Raw genomic sequence first — 25603 nt, 5'->3', positions numbered from 1 at the left:
AATGTAGCACTCTCTTTCTTAAAGGAAGAGTAACACAAAAAGTGTGATCCCCATAGTCACTCAGTCATTCTGTCTGCTTTATGAAACAGGACAGTGGTATCAAAATGTATTAGTAGTTACTATACACTATACTACCAAGTAGAGAGTGGTAAGGACTCTATATATACAAATAATTATTTTTCAGATTTCACTGGTTGGTGAAGTAGTAAACATTAGTTTTATAAAATATTGGGCCCCACCACTGTATAAATAACTGATGTTAATTTTAAAAAGTTGACCTTTAGGGGCTGGGAAGGTGGCTCAGTGGTAGAGCACTTGTCTTGCATGCCTGAGGCCCTGGGTTCGATTCCTCAGCACCACATAAGCAAAAAGAAAAAAGCCGGAAGTGGCGCTGTGGCTCAAATGGTAGAATGCTAGCCATGAGCTGAAGAGCTGAGGGACAGCACCCAGGCCCAGAGTTCAGGCCCCACGACCGGACCCAAAAAAAAAAAAAAAAAAAGTTGACCTTTTGGCTAGCATACACAGAGTCTGGGTTTGATCACTAGCATACCAAAAATAAATTTTAAAAAATGAATGGATGATTTATTAATTAAACAATTAAATATGTTAGAAGACAGAAAGTATGCATGCAACCACAGGGCTGAGTGTGATGACTGATTTAAAATAAGCACATATATGACAGGAACTGTAAACATAGCCACTTATTTATGTTTGAATGATAAACTGAACCCGTTACTTTTTCATGGAATTTTGTTTTTACTTGAAAGAATAACTGTAGATAAAACTATAGTTACTCTGGTTTGCTATTTGGCGCAAATGTTCTCAAAAGTAAATGAAATGAGCATATCACTTCAAGAAAAATAAATGACAGTATTTGTTGCCAAAGAAAGATCTGGGGATTTCCTGCAAAAATTAAAATTTTGGAAAACATGTTTACAACCATGAGTTTGGTAGTTTTCAAATACAAATATTCATGATGAGATTAGTGATACTATTAACAAATAAGATTTTTTAAATATTGTATAATGAAATGTGACAATATTTGGATATATGCAAAATACAGAACCAACCTTTTTCAAACTACCTATGCCTAATGTTATGAAATGATGCATAGGAAATAGCCATCTAAGGTACAAAGTACACCACTGGATTATTATACAGCAAAATATGAAATGCTCGTTGATACGGTTTCATATTCCATATTGCAACTAATAAATGGCAACCATAGAGACAGTGTAATACCAAGAAAAATGCCTACAATTATCTGAAAAGACTATTTATTAAACTCTTTTTTACAAACACACATCTGTGTGAGAACAAATTTCCTTCAATAATGAAGCCTGAATAGTATGTCACAATAATTGAATGCAGAAGTAGACACAAGAGTCCAGTTGCATCCATTTGGTCAGATATTAATGACATTAAAGACTTCCAAACATTTAGAATAATGGTACTCTGTACTACATTTTTGGGGATATTTTCACTAATATATGTAACAATATCTAATGTATTTGCTATTGTTTTGAAATAAGTGATTTTTGGTAGTATGAGGCTGGACTCAAGGCTTTGTGCTTACTGGGCCAGTGATCTACAACTTGAGCCATGCCTCAGTCTTTTTCCGCCTCCCTCCCCACTTCCTTCTCTCTTCTTTTCTTTCCTCCCTCCCCCACTCTCTCTCCTTCTCTCCTTTCTTTCCTCTCTTCCTTTTTTTAAAACCTCCATTTTCCTCACTAGAGTTCTGTGCTTAGGCCCAGTTGAATAGGTCTATAATCCTTCTATTTAAGCTTTTCATGTAGCTGTGCTGAAGTTTTAAAAACTTTTTGCTGGGGCTATGCTTGAATTTCAATCCTTCCATCTATGTCTCCCAACTACATAGGATTATAGGAGGCAACCACTGGTGCCCAGCCTCAGTTTTCACTTCTAACAGGGAAAATATAACTATATTATATAATCTATACAAGATCTTTCAGGTTCTTAGTGATTTTGGTGTATAAAGGGATCCTGAGGCCAACACATTTGAAACTGTTGCTCTAAAAAGTTATGCAAAGATAGATAGCTAAAAAAGGAGTACACAGAAAAGAGTACAAAACAAGTATTCAATATACCCAGATTAAGACAGGATAAAAGAACAATGAAACAAAAAAGAAGAAGAAAATCCACCAAACAAAAATATACTAATCAAATTTCCTTTTAAACATCTTTCCTATTTAATCTAAAAAGGTCACCAATCTTCCTACTTAAATTTCCCATTAAGTTTATTTATCAAGATAGAACCTTGTTACCATTTTATTTGTTGTGCTGGCCTCCTGATCTCTGCCTTCCTAAAGTTGGGATTATGGGTGTGAACTGCTATGCTCTGCCTCCAGGTTCAATGTCCACTCTTCATAGGTTTTAATGGTTTTCTAACATAACAACTACCCTATATATTAGCCTTGATGTATGGCATAGGAAAATGATACAAATTTTTTATGTCTCTCTGTTTCTGTATTAGTCAAATAGACTGTAATAGTTCAAAATTAAAGCCATCCTATTTTATCAATCAAAGTTGTCATTATTTTCTGTACTAGTAAAAAAGAAAGGGGAAAAATTCCAATTACAATTTTAAGATGCTACCAATTCTAAGTAGTGTAATGATCTCAAAGATGTTAACTTGTGAAAAAAATATCAATTTCAGAATTGATGAAATACAGCTGTTATAGGCATGTCATCTATTAAGTGCCTTTAATATTACTAACTTCAATTAAGCTTCATTTGAACTACTGATGCTAATTTAGATTTCTGAGTCCTGTCTGCCCACTTCCTTTTCTGGTTATAATGAATATTACAGTCAATAATTATTAGTAGCAAATCAGTTTCCTACTTAGGAATAACTAGCTAACAAATCCAGATAGAACCAATGCCTTGCGACATCTACACACAATGAAAGAAATCAGTCACTACCTCCCTCATTAAATATTTACTGGGAACCTTTATTATATATCAGGTGCTGAGCTATGAATTGGAGATATGAAGATGAAGAAGATTTGGTAGAACTGAAAACTGTTGAGGTTTTGAAGGCCACACTAAAGAATATATAATGTATAGATAGCAAGGTGGGGGACAGAATGTAGTTGAGTATTGGGAGAGGGCTCTCTTTTTTCATTTAATTAAAATTCAAATAGCACCAATATGTATAAAATACAGCACCTTCTCTACCTCTTGTATCCATGAGATAAGCACTGCTATCAGGACAAGAATTTTATCAACAATGTAAAAATAAAATTTTTGTACATACGTTGTACAAAAATAACAAAAAATAAGTCAAACTAGGAATACTTCCTTACAACATGCTCTTTTTATTTAATGCCATACCATATCACCTCTTCATTATCAATATACAAATATCTATTTTTTTTGGGGGGGGGTCCAGTCGTGGGGCCTGAAATCTGGGCCTGGGGGCTGTCCCTCAGCTCTTCAGCTCAAGGCTAGCCCTCTATCACTTGAGCCACAGCGCCACTTCCAGCTTTTTTTCTTTTTGCTTATGTGGTGCAAGCGCTCTACCACTGAGCCACCTTCCCAGCCCTACAAATATCTCTTATTTTTTAACTGCTAAATAATTTTTCAGCGTATGGACATACCCTTATTTTAACAGCTTTTGAAGTATACTTGCAATACATAAACTATCATATTTAAGATATACAATTGGGAAGTTCTGATCTCAAAATAATTAGGGTGAGTGAAAAAGGCCAGACAAAAAGAGAATGTAGCTGGGTGCTGGAGGCTCACACCTGTAATCCTAGCTACTCAGGAGGCTGAGATCTGAGGATCGCGGTTCAAAGCCAGCCCGGGCAGGAAAGACCGTGAGATTCCTATCTCCAATAAACCACCAGAAAACCGGAAGTGGCACTGTAGCTCAAGTGGTAGAGCGCTCGCCTTGAGCTGAAGAGCTGAGGGACAGCGCCCAGGCCCAGAGTTCAAGACCCACACCCGACAAAAAAAAAAAAAAAAAGAGAATGTATATTTTATGATTCTCGGCATTAAATATTAGAAAATGCAAATTAACCCACAACGCATTCTGCATTCTTCCCTCTCTTTCCTTTTTTCTTTCTCTTTTTTTTTTACAAGTAAATTTCCCTTGACATTCTACTTTTTCTAGAAACCTTTTTATCTTTCCCTGTCAAATCCATTTCAAAGGGTAGGCATTATGAATTTTCTCCATTTTTCTGTAGCCTGAGGAAGGCAGGAAGTCTGAGAGGTTACTGATAGACTTCACTAGTAATAGATGGTCATTATGAGGAGCTGGGTTGGCTTTTTGCCTTGTTTGGTCAAGTACTCCTTTATTGAAATACTTTTCTTGCAGTTCTTAAGTAGTGAAGCATTTCACTGCATGACACTACTCATGTCATCCTTAGAGTCATGTGTATGGCAGCATTCAGAATCAAAGCCCAAGACTAGGCAGTCCTTAGGATCTCTTCAATACTTCCAGTGAGCTTTTTAAGCTACGATTGATGTCTGTCAGTGTTGATCTCATTAGAAGTGGCATTTCTACTGTGCTTAATGTATGTTTGTTTCTCTCCAAGTGGCTCTTTGAGGAGTGTGATATAATACTATAAAAGCTACAGTTGGGGATGTAGCTTAGTGGTAGAGCACTTGCTTAGTATACACAAGACCCTAAGTTTTATTCCTCAGTACTACAGAGATCCAGAGAGAGACTGAGATAGAAAGACTGGGCACACAAGAGGTTTTATGTCTTACCTCCTTTAATATTCAAAATAACTGCAGGAAGAACTTATTTCAGATCTCTTGGATTCTGAAGTCTGTGTTTAGCTACTGTACTAATTTTTGATCTTGTAAACTGCTAATATAGAGGAACTGGAGCTTATATTTTTCTATATTGATTTGCTTACACAAACATATTTACTGAATATCCATTATATAGAGAATATAGCCAGGAAAGAGACTTAAGATAGGCTCTTCTCTGTGGAATCATACATTCTAATAATGAAGACAAAACAAGTACAGAATAAAGTACATGTTAGAAAATGGTAATAAGTAGTTAGTTATGGATGTTGCTTATTTGCTATGTATAGACACTTTGCATTATATAGGATCAATTAATCTCCACAACACACTATGACTTAGGTATTAAGTTTATTATCCACTTTACAGATGAAGTAACTGAGCCACAGAGGGATTAAGTAACTTCCCAAGGTTATGTTGCCTTTAAGTAAGTACTCTGAATGCCTAGCTAGACTCTACTGCTGGTTCTCAGGACAAGTTACCTTACAGGTAGCCAAAGAAAATTATTAACTGTATTAAAGAACCAATATGAGACTGAGCAAGGAACAGAGGATAAACATGATTAATGTGTAAGAAAAATTATGCTATAAGAAATAATTATTGGTATCTGGGCCCTGTTATTTTTCTGGAAAGTCGTATTCAAATGGCTTGTATGACAAAAGTCATGTTATAAATCCAGGTCTCATCGAGGTTCTGCAGAGAATGACTTAGCCCACTTATTTTTTTTTTTGGCCAGTCCTGGGATTTGAACTCTGAGCCTGGTCACTGTCTCTGAGCTTCTTTTGCTCAAAGCTAACACTCTTCTACTTGAGCCATAGCACCACTTCTGGCTTTTTCTGTTTATGTGGTACAGAGGAATCAAACCCAGGGCTTCACGCATGCTAAGCAAGTACTCTACCACTAAGCCACATTTCCTGCCCTAGCCCACTTTGCAAACCTTTAGTGAATCACAAAATCAATTTAGTCTAAATAACACTTAGAAAAAATAATAGAACAAAGAAGAAACATAGGTGAACATCTTAAGTAAAATCTGTACAGGCAACTATTGGATATGTTACGTCTACCAAGTTCTATTTATTTTTCCTTCAAAATTTTTCTTCCTAATCTTTTCCCTCTTCTAGTTACCTTGTTGGTCTGTCCAGTTGAAGTGATTTCACTGATGATATGTAATTAACACATACAGTATCAGACCTAAAAACTGAAACTTACCACATGTTGTGTTCAAACACCCTGGCTGGGTCAGTTAAAATCCTTGATCCCAGAGGGGCCACTGGATGGTAACCACTTTGGCATCTGGATGGCACCTTCCTTTGCTTTAGACAACAAATACAATTTCTCCAAATCACATTCATCATAAGCAGTATCTGCAAAGTCACAAATGATTAAATAGTTAACATAGACTACAGAGTTTTTTGTGTTTTTGTTTTTTAGTTAAGTTCTGTTTCCAGATGTTTATAACCTTAGAAAGGACTGGAAACTAAACATTTTCAAATGAAATATGCACATGATAGCCTCTTTCTGCCAGGAGAGGAAAAAGGAGTTTAGAAAATGGGATGACACTGGCTGGAATTCTTTACAAACAATAGTTCCAACAAAACTGCTTTGTTAGTGATTTGCTTATTCAATTTTTAATCACCTGGCCACATCATGTAAGCCCAGAATAGGAATTATGTGTTATTAAAGACATTATTAGACACAAAGGATATTTTTGTTTTAGAAATTCAACTTTTCTAGGGACTATTTCATGACCACTAGACCAAAAACCCAAATGTAGGAACAAATTAAGAAAAACCTATTAAAACGCATTCTTCATATTAAGCTAAGCAATATGAAAATTTTGTAACTACTATAACAGGACCCTAGTAATCCATTTCCTTCCTTTCCTTTCCTTTTTGGTAGAACTAGGGTTTGAACTCAGGACTTGCTGCTTGCTATGCAGACACTCTACCTCTGAGCCATACCTCCTGCTCAGGAACCTGTACTTTTATATTAATCTTGTATATTAGCCAGTAATATGATTTTAAACTAGATTTCCCTTCACAAAATACATGCTTTAATTCTAGCGCTAAAGGTAAATCATTATTAGATCAGCCCAAATCAATTCCCATTTCTGGAAGAATAACTTAAGCATTTAATGAAGAATATATCTTCTTAATTATACAATGGTAAATATGTTATTTTAAAATTGTCACAGAAAAGCATTAAAAAGAAACTCTAGGTGCTTACTTGTTGTAATAAAATTTCATTGTAATACTGTTTGGCATTTCACATATTCATCATAACATTCAGCCTAATGCTGTGATCTGTCAGGTAGAAACAGATGCTAACAACGTATGTGTACATAATACACATCAGGGGCTACAAGAGGTGCTATTAAGCATAAAAATGCAATGTATTGCGCACCCCTTACCACCTTACTGAAAATGAATAAGGTGTAAGACTGAATTTCAAAATGAACTTGAGAATGTCAAAGATATCTCTTTGTGCTTTTAAAAATAAAATTCAACATTTCTCCTTCTGAAGAAAAAAAAAAAGGAGCTTAGTAATGCACACCCGAAAGACTGCAACGTTCCATTCAAACGGGACCAGCAGTGATGAGAAATGAAGCATGTAATAATAGCTGGGGCAGATGCTCCAGCTTCTTGTTTGTTTCCCTTCTCCACTAAATGCAAGCTCTTTGGTGGAGTAAGTGACACGAAATGCTCCGCCTCCCCTACCTTTACCCTGATGTGTCTTTGTTCTTTTCCCTAACCAGTATTCCACGCAAGACTTAACAAAGCCCTACCTGCAAAATTATTTTTAGATTTCTTTCTGCACTGAATATATTCATAAAATGTTCTGTATGATGGAGAGCAGAAACTGATTACACCTAGAAAGACAGGCAATTCATATTCCAAAAGTGTAAAATCATGTAAACGTTTCCTACCCAGGAAAGCCAAACTGAAATGAAATTTCAATCTTGCAAATCACATGATACTGATCTGTATCTATAAAGGAAAAGGAAAACACAGAAGGGGGTAGGGAAAGGAAAGTTATTTTTTTGTTTTTTTGGTTTTTTTTACAATAATGACCAGGAATCTCTGTAAGATAGCCAGAGAGGAAAAAAATATATAACCAGACTGAAATAGTAGGAAATTCAGGAAAGTGTCAGTGTGTGCCTTGTAGACACTGCTAAGCTTGCAGACAGCTCATCTTACGGCCAAAATCTAAATAATGTGGCAACTTCCTTGCTTACAGAGTTGTTTCTCCAATTAACCACTCCAACATCTTCATCTATTTCACTCACTTCTTATCTGTAACAGTCACATATAGTGTTGTGTCGCTATTTATCTTTATCACATAAATATAATAAATTTATATAAAATTATATTTGCATATTTATAAATATTTAGAGGCATCAGCAAGCTGCTCTTGAATTGTGTAACTTACCACATAAAAATGATATTCACCTGACCTACAGCTAATTAGAAGGAATTTACTTCATATTTTCCAGGGTAGCTCTTAAGCTGCTTGTGGTGACAAAGAAAGAAAAGACAAAAGAGTGTGACAGTCTATAAACAGCCACCCAACTATACTGATTATAGATGTTTATAAATATGCATTTTATGGTTTAGCTACCAGATTAGCTTAAAATGTACTTGGGTTCCATTTTGTGATTAGAAAGGGAGGAGAGGGGTCAGACTGGAAGGGTGGGGCCAGTGCAGGGGAGTTGTAGCGTGTGCTTTTTCTCTCTTTCCCTCCCTTCCCCAGGGGAGGAGAGATAGGGACTCATCATGTCGCCCAGGCTATCCTAAAACTCCCTTTGCTACTCAGGCCATCCTGGAACTCAAAATCTTAATCTTCCAGCCTCAGCTATCTAAGTGCTGCGATTACAGGTATGTATCACCACATCCATTTCTATATATCCTCCCTTAAATCTCTTTTGGTATACACTAATTTGAATGTAAGTTCAACTAAGATATTATTGCCTCTAGCCTATAGGTACTAAAATGCTGCAATCTGAGGATCAAGGTTCAATATCAGCCTGAGCAAACAAATTTGAGAGATTCTTATCTCCAATTAACAGTCAAAAAGGCAAAAGTGGAAGTATGGCTCAACTGGTAGAGCCCCAGCCTTGAACAGAAATGTTAACCAAGAACACAAGGCCATGAGTTCAGTGCCAACACCAGAAAGAAAGAAAGACAGAAAGACAGAAAGACAGAAAGAAAGAAAGACAGAAAGAAAGACAGAAAGAAAGAATGAAAGAAAGAAAGAAAAGAAAGAAAGAAAGGAAGGAAGGAAGGAAGGAAGGAAGGAAGGAAGGAAGGAAGGAAGGAAGGAAGGTAGGTATTAGCCACAGTGAAAATATGTAGATTAATATTTTTACTGCAAACAATGCAAAGCAGTGTTTTGAATATTCAATATATCTAAAAGAATACAGGTAAAGAATAGAGATATTATAAACATTTGGGATAAATTAAAGAATAGAGAAATTATAAACATATGGGATAAATTAAATACCAAACGACACATTTAAATCCAACCAAGTAAAAAAATCAGATTACATATAAATTAATCCAATTAAAAGTTTTATTGTATAAATTAAGATAAAAATACCCAAGAATTGTTTCAATAAATACAGTAAAATAAAAAGATATGCTATGTAAACTGTGCAGAAAGCTGATGGAGCTAAATAAAAATGGACTTTATGTAAAAGACTGTTTCAGAGGTAGAGGTATTCAATAATGATAAGAGCCAATTTGTCAAAAGGACACAGAAACTCCAAATGTGCATATACAAAATAATAAAGCTTCAAAATATAATGAGGCAAAATGAAAGAAGTTTCTAAAATGAGAAAGTAACAAATTGATGGTAACACATGGAGATTTTAACAGACTTCTCTGTAACAACTACAATAGTCAGTAGGCTATCAAAAAAATCAATAAGAATTTTGAAGATTTGAACATTATCAACTTGACTTATCTGACATTTATAGAAATGAACAGTAATATCAAATGATAACAGAATATACCTTCTCTTCAAATGAAAATGGAATTCACTGTGATAGGCCCTATTCTAGGCTATAAAATAATCTCAATAAATTCTCAAGTACTGAAATCATACAAAGCATGCTTTCTGACTATAACAATATTAAATATTAATACTTTTGATGAATTGCCTCTTACTAATAAGTGTATTCCCTTATCTTTGGCAAGTCATTTTTCAAGTCCACTTTGTTAAATATTAATGCAAGCTGTCTAATGCAATGTTGTATATGGTGAATCTTTATTAAAATTTTAATTTAATGGTGTGTTAACATTTAAAGTGTTTCTCTTACAGGCATTATATGGATGGTCCATGCATTTTTGTCCAATTTTTACAATAGTAATATACCTACAAAAATTCTCAGCTACTTGGAAATTAAGCAACACTTTTGTGTGTGTGTGTGTACGGGTCCTGGGTTTAAACTCAGGTCTTGGGCATTGTCCCTGAACTTTTGTGCTCAAGGCTAGTACTCTACTACTTGAATCACAGCTTCACTTCTAAACAACACATTTTAAAATAACCCACCAGTAAAAGACAAAATCTTTTGTTAGTTTTTTTGTTCACATGAGACTGGGTCTTACTGTGTGGTCCAGACTATCCTAGGATTCACTCAGAAGCCTAGGTTGGCTTTATACTTCCTGCTTCTGCCTCCTAAATGATGGGATTATAGATATGCACCACCATGCCTGGCTCAAGGAGCAAATCTTTAGGAAAATGTAAAATTATGTTGAACTGAATGATAATCAAAAGATCAAACTCTGTGAGATACAACTACAATAGAGGTAAATTTTATAGTTTTAAATATTTCTGTGAGAACTAATCACAATATATATTTCTGTAGTTCTAACTACTTGGAAGGCTAAAGTAGAAGGATTGCTTGAGCTCAAGACCAGCTCTTGAACCAGGGCTCAAGACCAGCCTGGGTCTCTTAGCAAGGTCTCTATTAGAAAGAAGAAACTGGGTGCTAGTAACTCACACCTGTAATCCTAGGTAATTAAGAGGCTGAGATGTGAGGATTGTGATTCAAAGCCATCTCAGGCAGGAAAGTCTGCGAGACTCTTATCTCCAATTGACCATCAAAAAGCAAGAAGTGGAGCTGTGGCTCAAGTGGCAAAGTGCTGATCTTGAACAAAAAAAGACTCAGGGACAGCACCCAGGACCTGATTTTAAGCCCCAGGACCAGCACCAAGAGGAGAGAAAGAGAGAGGAAATAGGATAAAAAAGGAGAAGAAAGGACAGAGAAGGGTGATAGAGTGAAGAAAAAGAAGACAGAAAGGACAAAGAGAGGGAAAAAGAGCAGAAATTTCAAGCCAGTGATCTAAGCTTCTATCTTAACAAACCAATGGTCTAACCTTCTACCTTAACAAGTGAGGAAAACAAGAGTAATTATTAATAAATTTAAAAATGGAAATAAAAAATCAGAAAGCAATGAAATAGAAAGTAGACAACCAGCTGGGCGCTGGTGGCTCACGCCTGTAATCCTAGCTACTCAGGAGGCTGAGATCTGAGAATCAAGGTTCAAAGCCAGACCATGCAGGAAAGTCTGTGAGACTCATCTCCAATAAACCACCAGAAAAGTGAAAGTGGCACTGTGGCTCAAGTAGCAGAGCACTTGCCTTGAGCTGAAGAGCTCAGGGACAGTGCCCAGGCCCAGAGTTCAAGCTCTATAACCAACAAAAAAAAAGGAAGTAGACAACCAAGTCAGGTGCTAGTGGTTCACTCCTGTAATCCTAGCCACTTGGGAGGCTAAGAAAAGGAGGATCAAGGTATGAGGCCAGTTTGAGCAGATAAGCTTAAGAAACTCCCTTTCAATACATAGCTGAGCACAATGGGGTTTGTCTGTTATCCCAAACTACAAAAGAGACTAAGAATGAAAAGACCAAGGTACTAGGCCAGCCTGGTCAGAGTCTATAAGAATCCATCTCAGGGCTGGGAAGGTGGCTCAGTGGTAGAGCGCTTGCCTTGAATACCTGAGGCCCTGGGTTCGATTCCTCAGCACCACATAAGCAAAAAGAAAAAAGCCAGAAGTGGCACTGTGGCTTAAGTGGTAGAGCACTAGCCTTGAGCTGAAGAGCTGAGGGACAGTGCCCAGGCCCAGAGTTCAGGCCCCACGACCGGACCCCCAAAAAAAATCTTACCAAGAATCCATCTCCATGGAGGGAAGCAAGATGTAGTAGCACACAGCTGTGATCTCAACAAAAATGGAAAGCTAAAAGTAGGCAAACTGCAACTTAAGAGCATGCCTGGGCTGAAAGTGAAACCCTATCTCAAAAATAACCTGTAAAAAATAGGGCTGGAATGTTTATTTCTCAAGAGGTAGAGTGCAGCAGGCCTAGCAAGGATGAGGCCATGAGTTCAACCCAGTACTGCTAATATATTTTTCTTTGAAACAATTAATTAATAAACAATTAATTAAATGATAATTTTCTGCCAACACTTAAACATGTGTGTTTCAGGGAACATAACCCTCTTTTTTTTATTTTTTATTTTTTTGGGTCTGGTCATGGGGCCTGAACTCTGGGCCAGCGCTCTACCACTTGAGCCACAGCACCACTTCCAGCTTTTTTTTCTTTTTGCTTATGTGGTGCTGAGGAATCGAACCCAGGGCCTCAGGCATGCAAGGCAAGCGCTCTATCACTGAGCCACCTTCCTAGCCCCGAACATAACCCTCTTATAACAGGAAAGAAGAGATGGTATCATATACCTCAAAGACATTGAAAAGCTAATAAGGAAGTATTCTAGACAATTTTCATTTCGCTCATTTATTGATAAAATAAACACTTTGAAAAATACAACTTAGAAATAATAACTTAGCCGGGTGCCAGATCTATAATCCTAGCTACTCAGGAGGCTGAAATCTGAGAATCGCGGTTCAAAACCAGCCCAGGAAGCAAAGTCCCTGAGACTCTTTATCTCCAATAAGCCACCAGAAAACCAGAAGTGGTGCTGTGGTTCCAGTGGTAGAGTGCTAGCCTTGAGCTGAAGAGCTGAGGGACAGCACCCAGGCCCAGAGTTCAAGCCCCATAACCGACAAAAAATAATAATAATAATAATAACTTACCAAAACAACAAGGTGAATACCTAAACAGCTCTAAATTTTAAAGTTAAAACCCATATTTATACCAAAATATAACAATCAAACTAAACATAATATACATGAAGATGACTATTATAAAATAACAACAAAACAGAAGAGTACTAGCAAGGATGTGGTAAAAATTAAAACCCCTCAAAATAAAAAAGAATTAACACATGATCCAGCAGTTCTACTTGTAGGTATATAAGCAAAACAAGTGACAGCAGAGACTTGAAGAGACATGTGCACATTAAGATTCATAGTAGCACTGTTCACAATAGACAAAAGGTGGAAGCAACCCAAATGCTCATTGAAAGATGAGTCGATAACAAAACATGATACTGTATATACATACAACGGAATATTCTTCAGCCTTAGAAAGAAGGAAATGTTGACACAGGCTGCAATACTGATAAATCCTAAAGACATTATGCTAAGTGAAATAGGCCAAGCACGGCAGTACAAATATTGCAGGGATCCTGCTATATGGTTATTTTTGTACTTTGTGCTTGCGTAGTCAAATTCATTAAAGCTAAAAGTAGCACCACTCGGGGCTGGGAAGGTGGCTCAGTGGTAGAGTGCTTGCCTTGCATGCATGAGGCCCTGGGTTCGATTCCTCATGCACCACATAAGCAAAAAGGAAAAAAGCCGGAAGTGGTGCTGTGGCTCAAGTGGTAGAGCGCTAGCCTTGAGCTGAAGAGCTGAGGGACAGCGCCCAGGCCCAGAGTTCAGGCCCCACGACTGGACCCAAATAAAAAAAAAAAAAGTCTCATGAAAAGTAGCACCACTTTTCTGCCATGTGCCAGGGAAGAAACAATGGAGAGTTAGCATTTAAAGGGTATAAGTTTGGGAAGAAGAAATGAGGTGATGTCCATCAAAGTATATAAAGATGGAGATCTGAAGCACAACATGAGCACCAGAACCAATAATGTTGTGTTGTATTGGACTGGAGATGTTTTTTGGCTTAAAAAAGCAGGTGCTCTCACAACACATATACACACATTAAAAGGTTTACAAGGATGAATACGTTAATTTTACTCCCATTTCTCACGTAGTTAAACAAATGAAAACATCTTGTTACATACCTTTAAAAAGAACTCAGACCAAAAAAAAAAAAAATGTGGTGCGGTTTCCATTGGGGAAGATGAAAATGTTCTTGAGATGGATAGTGATAAGGTGTATAGTGATATATACTTAAGACCAACGAGCTGTACACTTAAAAGGAATTAAAATGGCAAATTTTTATGCTATATATATTACCACTACAAAAGCAAACAACTTTCCCATAAAAAAAAGGTTCAGATGTCCTCACTAATTAACTAATTTTAGGGAAAAAAGACTACCAATAGTACATAATCCTAAAACAAAAGAGTACTCCTCAGCTTGTTTTCTGAGGATAGCATAATGGGGTAAGTCACTGACACTTACATGAAATAAAGGTTTGAATATGAGCACAATTTTCCTGTGTACCTAGTGCTTCCATTACAGTTACAGATTAAGGTTATAAAACATTTGTTAGGAATAAAACTTGAGAATACCTACAAAGAAGCCTGGGTAGAAATTTTTTCCAGGTGTTGTCAAAGGGTTCTATACCTAAGACTAATACAGTCAGAGCAATGCTTGTGTCTAGAACAAATCGCACATATTATAGTCGTCTATAAGAAAAAAAAGCCTATCACATAGTAGTTTTACCTTTTCTACATTTATTTGCCTTTTCATTTTACAGTTTCTTGGCAGTGGTGGGGCTTGAACCCAGAACTTTGTACTTACTAGATAGGTACCCTATCACTTGAGTCAGACACATTTTTTGTCTAATTTTTTTTACTCAGGAACATTTATACAGGACTGGTTCCTCAAATCTGGTTTCTCCCCATCTCTGACTCCCGAATAGCTGCAATTATAGCCATGAGCCACCACACCCAGCCTTGTCTTTCTTTCTTTCTTTCTTTTTCTTTCTCTTTCTTTCTTTCTTTCTTTCTCTCTCTCTCTTTCTTTCTTTTTTTTTGTGGTACTAGATTTTGAATGTAGGGCCTTGAAGTTGCTAGACAGTTGCCCTACCTCTGAGCCATACCACTAACCCTTTTTTTTTTGCACTGGTTACTTTTTTAAGATAATATTTTCTTAGATCCTAATCTACCTATTTTAGTCTTCCTATTGTAGCTAGGATGACAGGCAAGCACCATCATGTCAAGTTTCTTCCATTAGATTGGAAGAAACTCATGGATTTCTGCCAAGTCTGGCCTGGAACCTCTGTCTTCCTCCATCTCAGTCTCTTGGATATCAAGGATGACAGACTATTGTTACCATGCCCAGCTACTGGTTGGGATGGGGTCTTGCAAACTTTTCTGCCTCAGCTGGCTTCACACTGTGATCCTTTGGATCTCAGCTTTCCAAGTACCTAGGGTTGTAGGTGTAACCACCTTTTCCTATAGTTTGATACACAAAGACTTGCTATTATGTTACAATTGCATATATCAGTATAGTACAGATTTATAGTCTAGGAGCAACAGGTTATGCCATAGCTTGTGTCCAGTAAGCTAAACCATCTACATTTGTGTAAACTATACTCTGATGTGTATAAAAATGACAAAATCTCCTAATAATTTGCTTCTCAGAACATGTTCCCAATGTTAAGTGGCATGTAACTGTATTTAGTTTATGTTACTACAATTCAGAGAAGAAAAAAATCTCTATAACAAAAATCTCCACAAATCCAAGTGTGGTGTTTTTGAGCTTTAGTTTGAGAAGTGCTGAAGATATAGTCCTGACTCTTCCCTTAGTTGAAACAAATCTTACCATATCACAATCTGGTCTATATAATCAACTGGCCTTTATTGTTCTTCCTCTGCCTATAGATTCCCTCTTTTTTTCTTTTCTTTCTTTCTTCCTTCCTTCCTTCCTTCCTTGCTTGCTTGCTTGCTTGCTTCCTTTCTTTCTTTCCTTCTTTCTTCGCTTCTTCCTTTCTTGTCGGTCATGGGGATTGAACTCTGGGCTTGAACGCTGTCCCTCAGCTCTTCAGCTCAATGCTAGTGCTGTACCACTGGAACCACTGCGCCACTTCTGGTTTTCTCAGTGGTTTATTGGAGATAAGAGTCTCACGGACTATCCTACCCAGGCTGGCTTTGAACCACAATCCTCAGATCTTGGCCTCCTGACTAGTTAGGATTACAGGTGTGAGCCACCAGCACCCGGCTTAGATTCCCACTTTCAACTCATCATCTTAAATCCTGTAAAGGCCAAAAAAAAAAAAAAAAAAAATGACTTAGAGAGAATGAATAGACCGGTCAGGACCCTCTTAGATCTTAATGACATTAATAGCCAATTGCTGAAGGAGTCACTAACGAAGAGACCCAGAAAGGAGATGATGCTTGTCTATCAGATTGACAGTATCATTATCAATAGCATTTATTATGCTACCAAGTATACATAGATCGACAGCTTTCTGCCAGCTCTGTAGTTGTAGTTAGATATGTGCCTATTTTAGGATGCAAGGAAAAGAACACATGTACAAAATGACTTGTGTTCAATGTACAGTATAAGTCAAAAAGAAGACGTTTGTGATACTAAATAGTTTTCAGGCAAACCCCCACCGCCACTACCACCTAGACTACCATACTGAGCCTGGTAGCAAGCAACAGAAGAAGCCTTGATTAGAACACATTGAGGGAAACACATATCTGTCTCAAGTCCAAACTTAGGTTAAATGCTTGGTCTTCTAAAATGAAATCCTTTGGTTTTTTTCTTTCTTGCTATTGTATCTAATGTATTTATAAGGTACCATGTGTTTTTTTTGTTGCTTTGATGTTCCTCCCCCATGGTATAACCCGTTTTCACTTGATGTCGGTATAATTTGGGGAAGGGAAAGGAAAAAATAAAATGTTTAAATAGGGATACAGGTTGACCCATTGTAACAATGAGATGTACAAGACACTAGGTTGAAAAAGGAACTTTACAAGGAGATGGGGGGAATGTAGTTGAAGAGGTGGGAGGGAAAAACAAAGGAGGAGGCAACAATGCTTGATAAGAAATGTATGTACTCATTACCTTGCTCATGTAACTGTAACCCCTCTGTACAGTATTTTCACAATAAAAACATTAAAAAAATGAAATCCTTTTTACAATAATTCAAACAACTGTCTGATCACATCATTGAAGTATAATATATTCTATTAGAATAGTTGGAAAATATATGTTACACACATTAAAAAGTTAACAAATTTTCCTTTTGTGGAGCAATAGTTTTAAGTGCATTGTATGAGTGTGTATGTATGTGTGTGCCAATCTTGGGGCCTGAACTCAGAGGCTGGTGCCATCTTTGAGCTGTTTTTGCTCAAGGTTAGTGTTCTATCATTTGAGCCACAGTTCTACTTCCAACCTTTTGGTAGTTTATTGAAGATAAAGAATCTGACATACTTTCCTGCCTAGACTGGCTTTTAATGGTAAACCTCTGATCTCAGCCTCCTGAGTAGCAAGGATTACAGCTGTGAGCCACAGGCACTCAACTTTTTAATTAAAAAGGAGGATTTTAGATATAGGATATACTCCATTTGTGTTGCTAATTCAAACTAATATTTTTAGGAAGTAAATTACTAGTTTCAATTATCCGTCATGGAAATATGAATCTTTTTAAATTTAAATATTTACTATACGTAAGGTCTTGCTCCTTAGTGTCCATAGAGAACTGGGTCCAGGACTCCTGTCTATATAAAAATCCACAGATATCCAAGTCCTTCATATAAAATGGAGTAATACTTGCAAATAATCTGTGTACATTGTCCCTTGTACTTTCTTTTATTGTGGTGGTGGTGAGATCAAATCTAGAGCAAAAGCTTTCCTACCGAATTGTACCCAGCTCTTTCTCTGTACTGTATTTCTAGATTACTTATAATATTTAGTTCAGTGTAAATGCTGTGTGAATAGTTCTTTTTATTGAAGAGTCTTACTCATAGCTTTGTATTGTTTAGGGAATAATGACAAGTAAAAAAATCTGTACATGTTCAGTACAGAGGTAAATTTTCCCCCAAATATATTTAATTATGGTTGCAGCCTTTATTTCCCTATAAAAGTACCACTAAACTCAAATGTTTAAGGCCACCTACCTAAAATTGATGAGGTTTTAATTCATATTCAAGTAGTTCACTGGAGAGCTTATCCTCTACTATTCTTCCTTTTGTTTCTCCCTTCCTCCCTCCTCTCTTCCCTCTTTCTCTCGCTCCCTCTTTCTCAACAGCTGTTGTTATTCACATACATATAATTCACCTATTTGCCTGTGGCTGTTAATTGGTTGCTACAGATTTAAGAAGTCTCCCTTCTCTTGGGCCTTCATTAAATTGGCAAGCTATGCTACTGGGAGTCTCCCATCCCCACATTAGGAAACAGTCATTTTCTTTCCAGTGTGCAAACATCAAGACACAGGCAAAAGGATTCACATATCACCTATAAAGTAACATTTTAACATCCCCTTCTTTCACTGGACTGCTTTGATACAATTTAGGTATCAAGGCAAAGAAGGGCTCTTAACTATTTTGCTTGTAAACTTCAACCAAAGCTTGCTTTCTTGCATTTCAATATTAGTAAGCAGTGCACCAAAGAACTAGAGTAAGTGGTAGTGCGGTTTGTGTGAATCTTTAACAATTATCACTGAGTCATCTGGCTGGATCTGGGCAGAGCACTGGTAAAACTCCACAAGAATCATTCCCAGTTGTCTCAGCTCACTGAAACTCAGGGAGAAAAACTGCTGTTAATTATATGTTAAATGCAAGGCCACCATTTAAAAGTTAACTCCCCTGCTGCCTGAGTTCAGAGCATCTTGTAAATAAATTACTGAGACACTTAATGTTTTTGCTTTGGTAACTGCTTAGCTTTTCTTTTCAGCTTGGAAGTTGGTTGGAAGGTTTCATTCAGAGGAGCAAACATCATCTAGATAAAGCTGCACTGAACAGTACCTGAGAGGCTAGCATTAATGAGAACAAATTAAAGTGCTATTGTTGGTAGTGTTTTGGAGAGTGAAAGCCGATAGGTAAGAAACACTTAAGTATCAACTACACTGCAGTGAAAACTGAAGCTTCAATTAACCCTGGCAATTTCAGAGCTCCGAGGGTGACCATCTGCGAGGTAAACAGCTCACGCAGCTCACACATCTTGTTTTAATCTTTCTTTGGATGATTATAATTTCAGGGTATAAATAAGGTTATTAGTAAGAACAGAACAACAACAATAATTACACTAAGTATTTGCAGAGCACTTTGATCGTACTGTGACGTTAGTCACTGCAGCTTCAAAATGGGAGGCTCAGGCTCAGTCTCAGCCCTGAAGGGTGGCTGTGCCATGTGTTCACTCACACAAGAGGCTAGTGAGTCTCAGCCACTATTCCCTCCAAGGGATTTTATGAAAGCCCATCTAAAGCAATCATGATCCAAAGTTACCAGAAGAGGATACTGTGCTAATTACTCTGGAAGTTGTCTCCACACACATTTTACTGGACCAGACTGAAATCGGTTTAACTCGTGCAAGTGGCATTTCACATTAGTCTATGCAATAGTAACATTTGGAAGTGCTAACTAATTTGCTGAGCTGATAAATGGTTTTAAGTTCTGTTCATACTCCATGTGTTCTCAGTCCTTACAAGTGTGGTAAAATCCTCACATTGGTGAGATTTTGATGGGAGTTATGCCCTTCCTCAGACATCTGCTTTCTAGCCCATTGCAGAGATCTCTATCTACACTTGATGGCTGATGCTTCTACATATTTACAGGATTTACTCAGTCATGCTTGCACTAATATAGCAACAAAGCTGACCTTACAGAAAATGGACTATTATAAAAAAAATTCAGGTCACAAGTAGGTATTAGAACTTAAAAAATTGAACTCTCAATCATCAATGGATGAAAGTATCTAACTGAATATATTTCATAAATTTAACCTAACATCAGATTTAGATGGTCAGAGGTTACAGCATTGTATAAATTTTATTTTAAAGAACAACAGTTAGGTTTAGTGTCAGTGACTCTTGCCTGTGGTTCAACGCCAGCCAGGCAAAAAGTTCATGAGCTCTCCATCTCAGTTAATAGCTGGGCATCGTGGGATGTGCCTTGTCACTCCAGCTATGCAGGAAGCACAAGTAAGAAAACAAACAGGCAGGAAGACTGTTTCAAAAACAACCAGAGTAAAAAGGCTGACATGAATTTCAAGTAGTAGAACACCTGCCTTGCAAGCATGAAAGTATAAAGCCTAGTTCAAAGCTCAGTATCAGCAAACACAAAACACAACAAAATGAATAGCAATTAGTTATTACCTAAAAAGAAATAGAACAAGACAAATCCTACCATGGACTATCACATAAAACTTTGACTGGCACACCATACACAACACAGTCAGAAAAGGATTGAAGGCTAGGTATGGTGGTATAAGACTGTTGGTCTCAGTTACTTAAGAAGCTGAGGTAGAAGGCTCACTGTTTGAGGCCAGCCTGGGCAAGAGTTCAAAATCCTGCCTGAAAAACAAACTAAAAGCAAAAGGACTCAAGTGGTAGAGTACTCGCCTAACAAGTGTGAGGTCCCTAGGTTCAATTCCCAGTATTACATAAAACAAACAAACAAAAAACAACAACAAAAAAACCTCTACAAAATTACGGGCAATGTAAAGAAGAAACAAGTATGAGCTGTATTAGTACATAAAAGAATCAGTGATTCTAAGTGTCTCTCAGATGTTTTCTGGTAGAAGTGACATTTGTATTGATATAAAAGAGTCAATATAAAATTCCAGGGTGAAAGCTAGGGCATTTCTGCAGAGGGATTAAAAGAAATAGAGACAAAAACTTATGAAAGCATAGAGGATATGCAGGGACTAAGAAAAACAATTTGGTAAAAGTTTCTGACCTAAATAACTCTGGATATTAGTAAAGACTTCAAGACTAAAGACAAGAGGAACTATAATTAGCTCTACATTCTAGAGGATAAAGTGTTAACAACTCTGGAAACACTCCACAAAAACCAGAACTGAACAATTAGTAAGCAGACAATAAATGCAGAGGGAGATCACAGACTCCATGGAATTGGTACTGGAGATACAGTCATTAGCATGAGTTTAATGTAAAAATAGTTGTAACATATAGAAACATCCATAGGTATATGTATATACCTGGGTTGGTACACACACACACACACACACACACACACACACACACACACACACACACACACACACACACACACACACTTTCCTTAGTCTGTCATCTGAGAGAACCTAGAAATACCCATAACCTACTACAACAAATATACCCAGCACTCAGATCTTGCTTTTTTGTTTGGTTCTGTGTTTTTTTTTCATACTGGGGATTGAACTCAGAACCTTGTACATGAATAATACCTCCAACCCTTCTTTGGTTAGTCATTTTTCGGGTAGAGTTTTTGCCTGAGCCTGGCCTCAGACTGTGATCCTCAGCCCAAGGATCCCTATGTCTCCTGCATAGCTGGGATTCTGGGATTCTGGACAGATGCATGCTTCTACGTGTTAGGTCCGCCCGGGAAGGCCCCTTTCTCCCTGCGAGTCTGTGTGTAAATCTACACGTAGACTCCCCCTGTCACACACCGCGTTGTCATGCAGGACCCCATGTACCCTACTCTAGAAGTCTCCGTCCAGCACCTGTGTTACCTAGGTAACTGGCATACCTGGGAACAGTTACCTCCCTTTCTCTGAGGTTACATCCTGGACTGCCTTGCTCCACCTCTTCCCACCTCCTCCCTACTTAACTCCAACTGTGCCAGGGTCGGTCCTTTTTTGGGGGACCTCACTGTGGGGTGGCCCGGCAGTTCACTCTCTTCCTAATAAACTCCTTTCTGCCTGAACCAGGTGGTGATTTCCTTTCGCCCAACCTTACACTATGCCTGGGTTGTTTTTTGGTTTGGGGTTATTTTTTGGGGGGGGGGTCCGGTTGTAGGGCCTGAACTCTGGGCCTGGGTGCTATCCCTCCGCTCTTCATCTCAAAGATAGCGCCCTGCCACTTGAGCCACAGCGCCACTTCCAGGTTTTTCTTTTTTGCTTATGTGGTGCTGAGGAATCGAACCCAGGGCCTCATGCATGCAAAGCAAGCACTCTACCACTGAGCCACCTTCCCAGCCCTTGAGTTTTTTTCTTTTTTCTTTTTTTGCAAGGATATATTTTATTTGGAATACATGACATTTAAGTTTAAAAAATGGAAGCACTTTTATATTGGGCATATCTTTTTCAATCCTTAACAACCAATATCTCCCTGTGCATTCATTGTATTGCCTCCAAAGACACTTGATCTTCAGCTCCTGGAGAGGGTGGCCACTCTAATATGAAATGGCCTACTGTGTTCTGTTAGTGGGTTGTTCTTTGAGACAAGTCTTGCTAGCATTTTTGCCTGGGCTGGCCAAGAACCTCATCCTCATATCTCCATCTCTCAAGTTGCTAGGATTGCATCTTGTTGAGCTTCAGATCTTAGTTTCTAATACTATTATTTAATAAAAAGGGGATCCTAGGACAAAAGGCTGGTCTTACAAATGAGAATGAGAATGTAAGGTAAGCCTGGACCATCTCCTAATGCCAGGAAGTAAGGAAGTGTTGAAACAACAAAGCAAGCTGACTTAAGAGTGTGTGAAAAGGCATTAGAACTTGCTAAAATAAAAGCCCCACAGGAGAACATGTGAGCAACAATTAACAAAATACAAAGGGCTAAGTTGCAATTCAAGTATCCATGTATCAATACTGATAAAAATAACAATAACTATTATTCATATGAAGAAAAAGGCGTAAGCATGCACTGGAGAAACTTGACAAGTACTTCCTCAGCCAAGTGATCATAGTTATTAACATCAGCAGTGACAGGTCATGTTGATCGCATGCCCTCTCCATATGCTATGATAATAAGGGCACTTAAACTCCAAGTTCCTTCTCCCTAACCCCCCATCTTTAACTAAAGACAAAACAATGTCAGTAAACTCCAGTTGAGAGATACTCTAAAAATCTAACTAGTTCTCCCAGTACTGTCAAAGTCATCACAAAGAGGTATCTCAGAAACAGAGATAAAAGAAACCTAAGGAGAGATGACATATTTTGAAAGCTGTATCTGTCAACTCAGGCTGCCATAACAAAATATCTTTAACTTGATGTCTTACACAACAAAAATTTATTTTCTTATAGGCCAAAATAAAAGATAAAAGAGGAGGGAGGAGGGAAAAAAAGAGGAGAAGAGTGCAGTGTTTTTTGTTTTGTTTTGTTTTTAACTTGGTGGGCTTTGGTTTTAGTTTTGGGGGTTCTTTGTTTTGGGGGGGGGTTGTCAGTCATGGGGCTTGAACTCTGGGCTTGGGTGCTGTCCCTGAGAACTTCAGCTCAGGGTTAGCTCTCTACTACTTGAGCCACAGCAGCACTTCCGGTTTCCTGTTGGTAAATTAGATATAAGAGTCTCATGGACTTTGCTGCCTGTGTTGGCTTTGAATCTCCATCCTCAGATCTCAGCCTCCTGAGTAGGCATGAGCCACCGGCACCCAGCCTTGCTTTTCATTTACACAGGATATTGCCATGTAGGCCAGGCCTGGAACTGGTATGTTTCCCAGGCTGGCCATAAACTTATAATTCTCCTGCTTTATCCTCCCAAATGCTGGGATTGCATGTATGTCTCACTGTGCCCAACTCAACTCCTTTGCTCATGATGTCTGATAGCCTTTATTACCTCCATAAAGGTCTAACTCTAAATACAGTCACATTGAGAATTAGAAGTGGATACCTGTAGTCCATAATAAAAACCATCTTGGAGCCATAAGTGAGCTTGGCTTTAGGATAGGATAATGGTATAAAGTTAGGATGAAGCCAATTAGGAGGAAAGAAAACTAAAATGATAAAAATCAAGTCATGTTACATTGTTAAATAGTTGGATTATGGTTTATTAGAATCAGTCTTACTGCTTTTTTTTTTTTTTCCAGTTACTGAGTCAATATATTCTCTTGCCTTTGAAACCAGTCTGGATTGTCTGTTACCTACATCCAAAGTAACCTAATGATGATACACTTCTTAACTTCTGCTGCAAGGTAATTTGAGGGTAAACATTTTATTTGATCTGGATTAGGCCTAAACTTGGAGGATTGAAAGTAAGGATGATACAGGATTTTGGAACTGAGGGAAGATATAACTTGTTATCATGAACTAAGCCCAGGCTGAAGGGAAAACAAAGTGAAGAGTACTCAAGGTCTATACAACTCAGTGGTAGAAGGTTTTATCTAGTACGTAAGAGGTCCTGGCTCTCATATCTGCCCTGCCAAACAAGCAAACAAAGAGAGACCAGTTATGGATTAAGTAGGGGGGCTGGGAAGGTGGCTCAGTGCTAGAGCATGCCTGAGGCCCTAGGTTCAATTCCCCAGAACCACATAAGCAAAAAGAAAAAAAGCCAGAAGTGGCGCTGTGGCTCAAGTGGTAGAGCGCTAGCCTTGAGCTGAAGAGCTGAGGGACAGCGCCCAGGCCCAGAGTTCAGGCCCCCCCCAAAAAAAGGACTAAGTAGGTTTTTTGAACTTGACCTGGCTAAAATCTGGGTTTAATAGAAACAAGAGGTCTAAAGACCAGAATTAACCAGTGTCTCTTAGTAACAAAAACAGTCACACAGCAACAATGAAAGGGAAATACTGCTTTTAATGAGAGGTTCTTACAGTGTAGCTAAGGCCTCAAGCCCACAACTCCAAGAGAAACACTTTGGCACTGACAAAAGCTAAAACCTATCTTGCCCATGTTATTGTAACCCCTCTGTACAGTATTTTCACAATAAAAAACCTAAAACCTGTACTATCATTCACAATCTCATTTACATCTTCTGAAGGTCAGTTTAAGAGATTTCCATTATTCCATCTTCAGGAACATCTCCCACTAGGCACATCTCCTAAAACTGGGTTTGTTGAGCGAAGGTCCTGTGACAATTTTTTTAAACTCTGTTTTTATTATGGTAATAATCTTAAAAGGAAACCATCAGAAGCACACATAGAACAGCTACTTAGTTTCAGTGCCTGTGTTTGCAGTTATGATCTTGTTGGCAACAAGCAGCACAGATGTGATATGTAAATGATGCATCTGAGTATACAGCACACTGTAAAAAGATTCCACAGTATTTTGAATAGAGAAAAGCGGTGAGGGAATCGAGCAGACACAGAGCACACAACAGCACAGATGGGCTGAAGTCAAAAGAACCTGTGTGGTGATGGTCACTGCCTGGTTCATAATGAGCTGCAATTTAGCTTCAGCAAAACACCAGCAGTCACAGTATAATGCTGCTAGTTTGAGTTTTATTGGTTTTATGGTTATATTTGTATTATGCACAAAGAGCTTACACCTAGATTTGTGTATATCAGCTACACAGTTGAACCAGGTGCCAGTGCCTCATGCTGTAATCCTAGGTCCTGAGGTGGCTGAGATCTAGGAGTCTCGATTTGAAGCCAGCCTGGGCAAGAAAGTCCATGAGACCCCAGTCTCCAATTAACTACCCAAACAGCTGGAAGTAGAGCTATGGCTCAAGTGGTAGAGCACTAGTCTTGAAGGAAAAAAAAAAACAACCAACTCAGGGCTCTGAGTTCAAGCCCCAGGACTGGCAACAAACAAAATAAATAAATATCATTAAAATATTTTGGAAGTGGTGCTGTGGATATAGATATGTAGTATCTATATGGGTGCCAGTGGCTCGTGCCTACAATCCTAGCTACTCAGGAGGCTGAGACCTGAGAA

The 25603-nt window shown here is 38.0% G+C and overlaps 1 protein-coding gene across 2 annotated transcripts in view; it reads right to left on the bottom strand.

Moving 5' to 3' along the window:
* Positions 1-25603, bottom strand: part of Mettl8 (methyltransferase 8, methylcytidine) — an 83197-nt gene that overhangs the window by 36195 nt on the left and 21399 nt on the right. The window contains exons 1-2 of one of the 2 annotated variants that reach the window (XM_042694132.1): positions 10783-10816; positions 5989-6143 (exon numbers count right to left, since the gene is read on the bottom strand). In XM_042694132.1, coding sequence (XP_042550066.1) covers positions 5989-6134 — 146 coding nt within the window. In that variant the 5' untranslated portion in view covers positions 6135-6143; positions 10783-10816. Of the gene's footprint in view, positions 1-5988; positions 6144-10782; positions 10817-25603 lie in introns of those variants that run through there. The other variant, XM_042694131.1, reaches the window with a different exon arrangement.

Source organism: Dipodomys spectabilis, unplaced genomic scaffold (genome assembly GCF_019054845.1).
Source record: "Dipodomys spectabilis isolate Male_0828 unplaced genomic scaffold, ASM1905484v1 ptg000174l, whole genome shotgun sequence".
Taxonomy (NCBI): domain Eukaryota; kingdom Metazoa; phylum Chordata; class Mammalia; order Rodentia; family Heteromyidae; genus Dipodomys; species Dipodomys spectabilis.
This window is presented reverse-complemented; position numbering and strand designations above follow the sequence as displayed.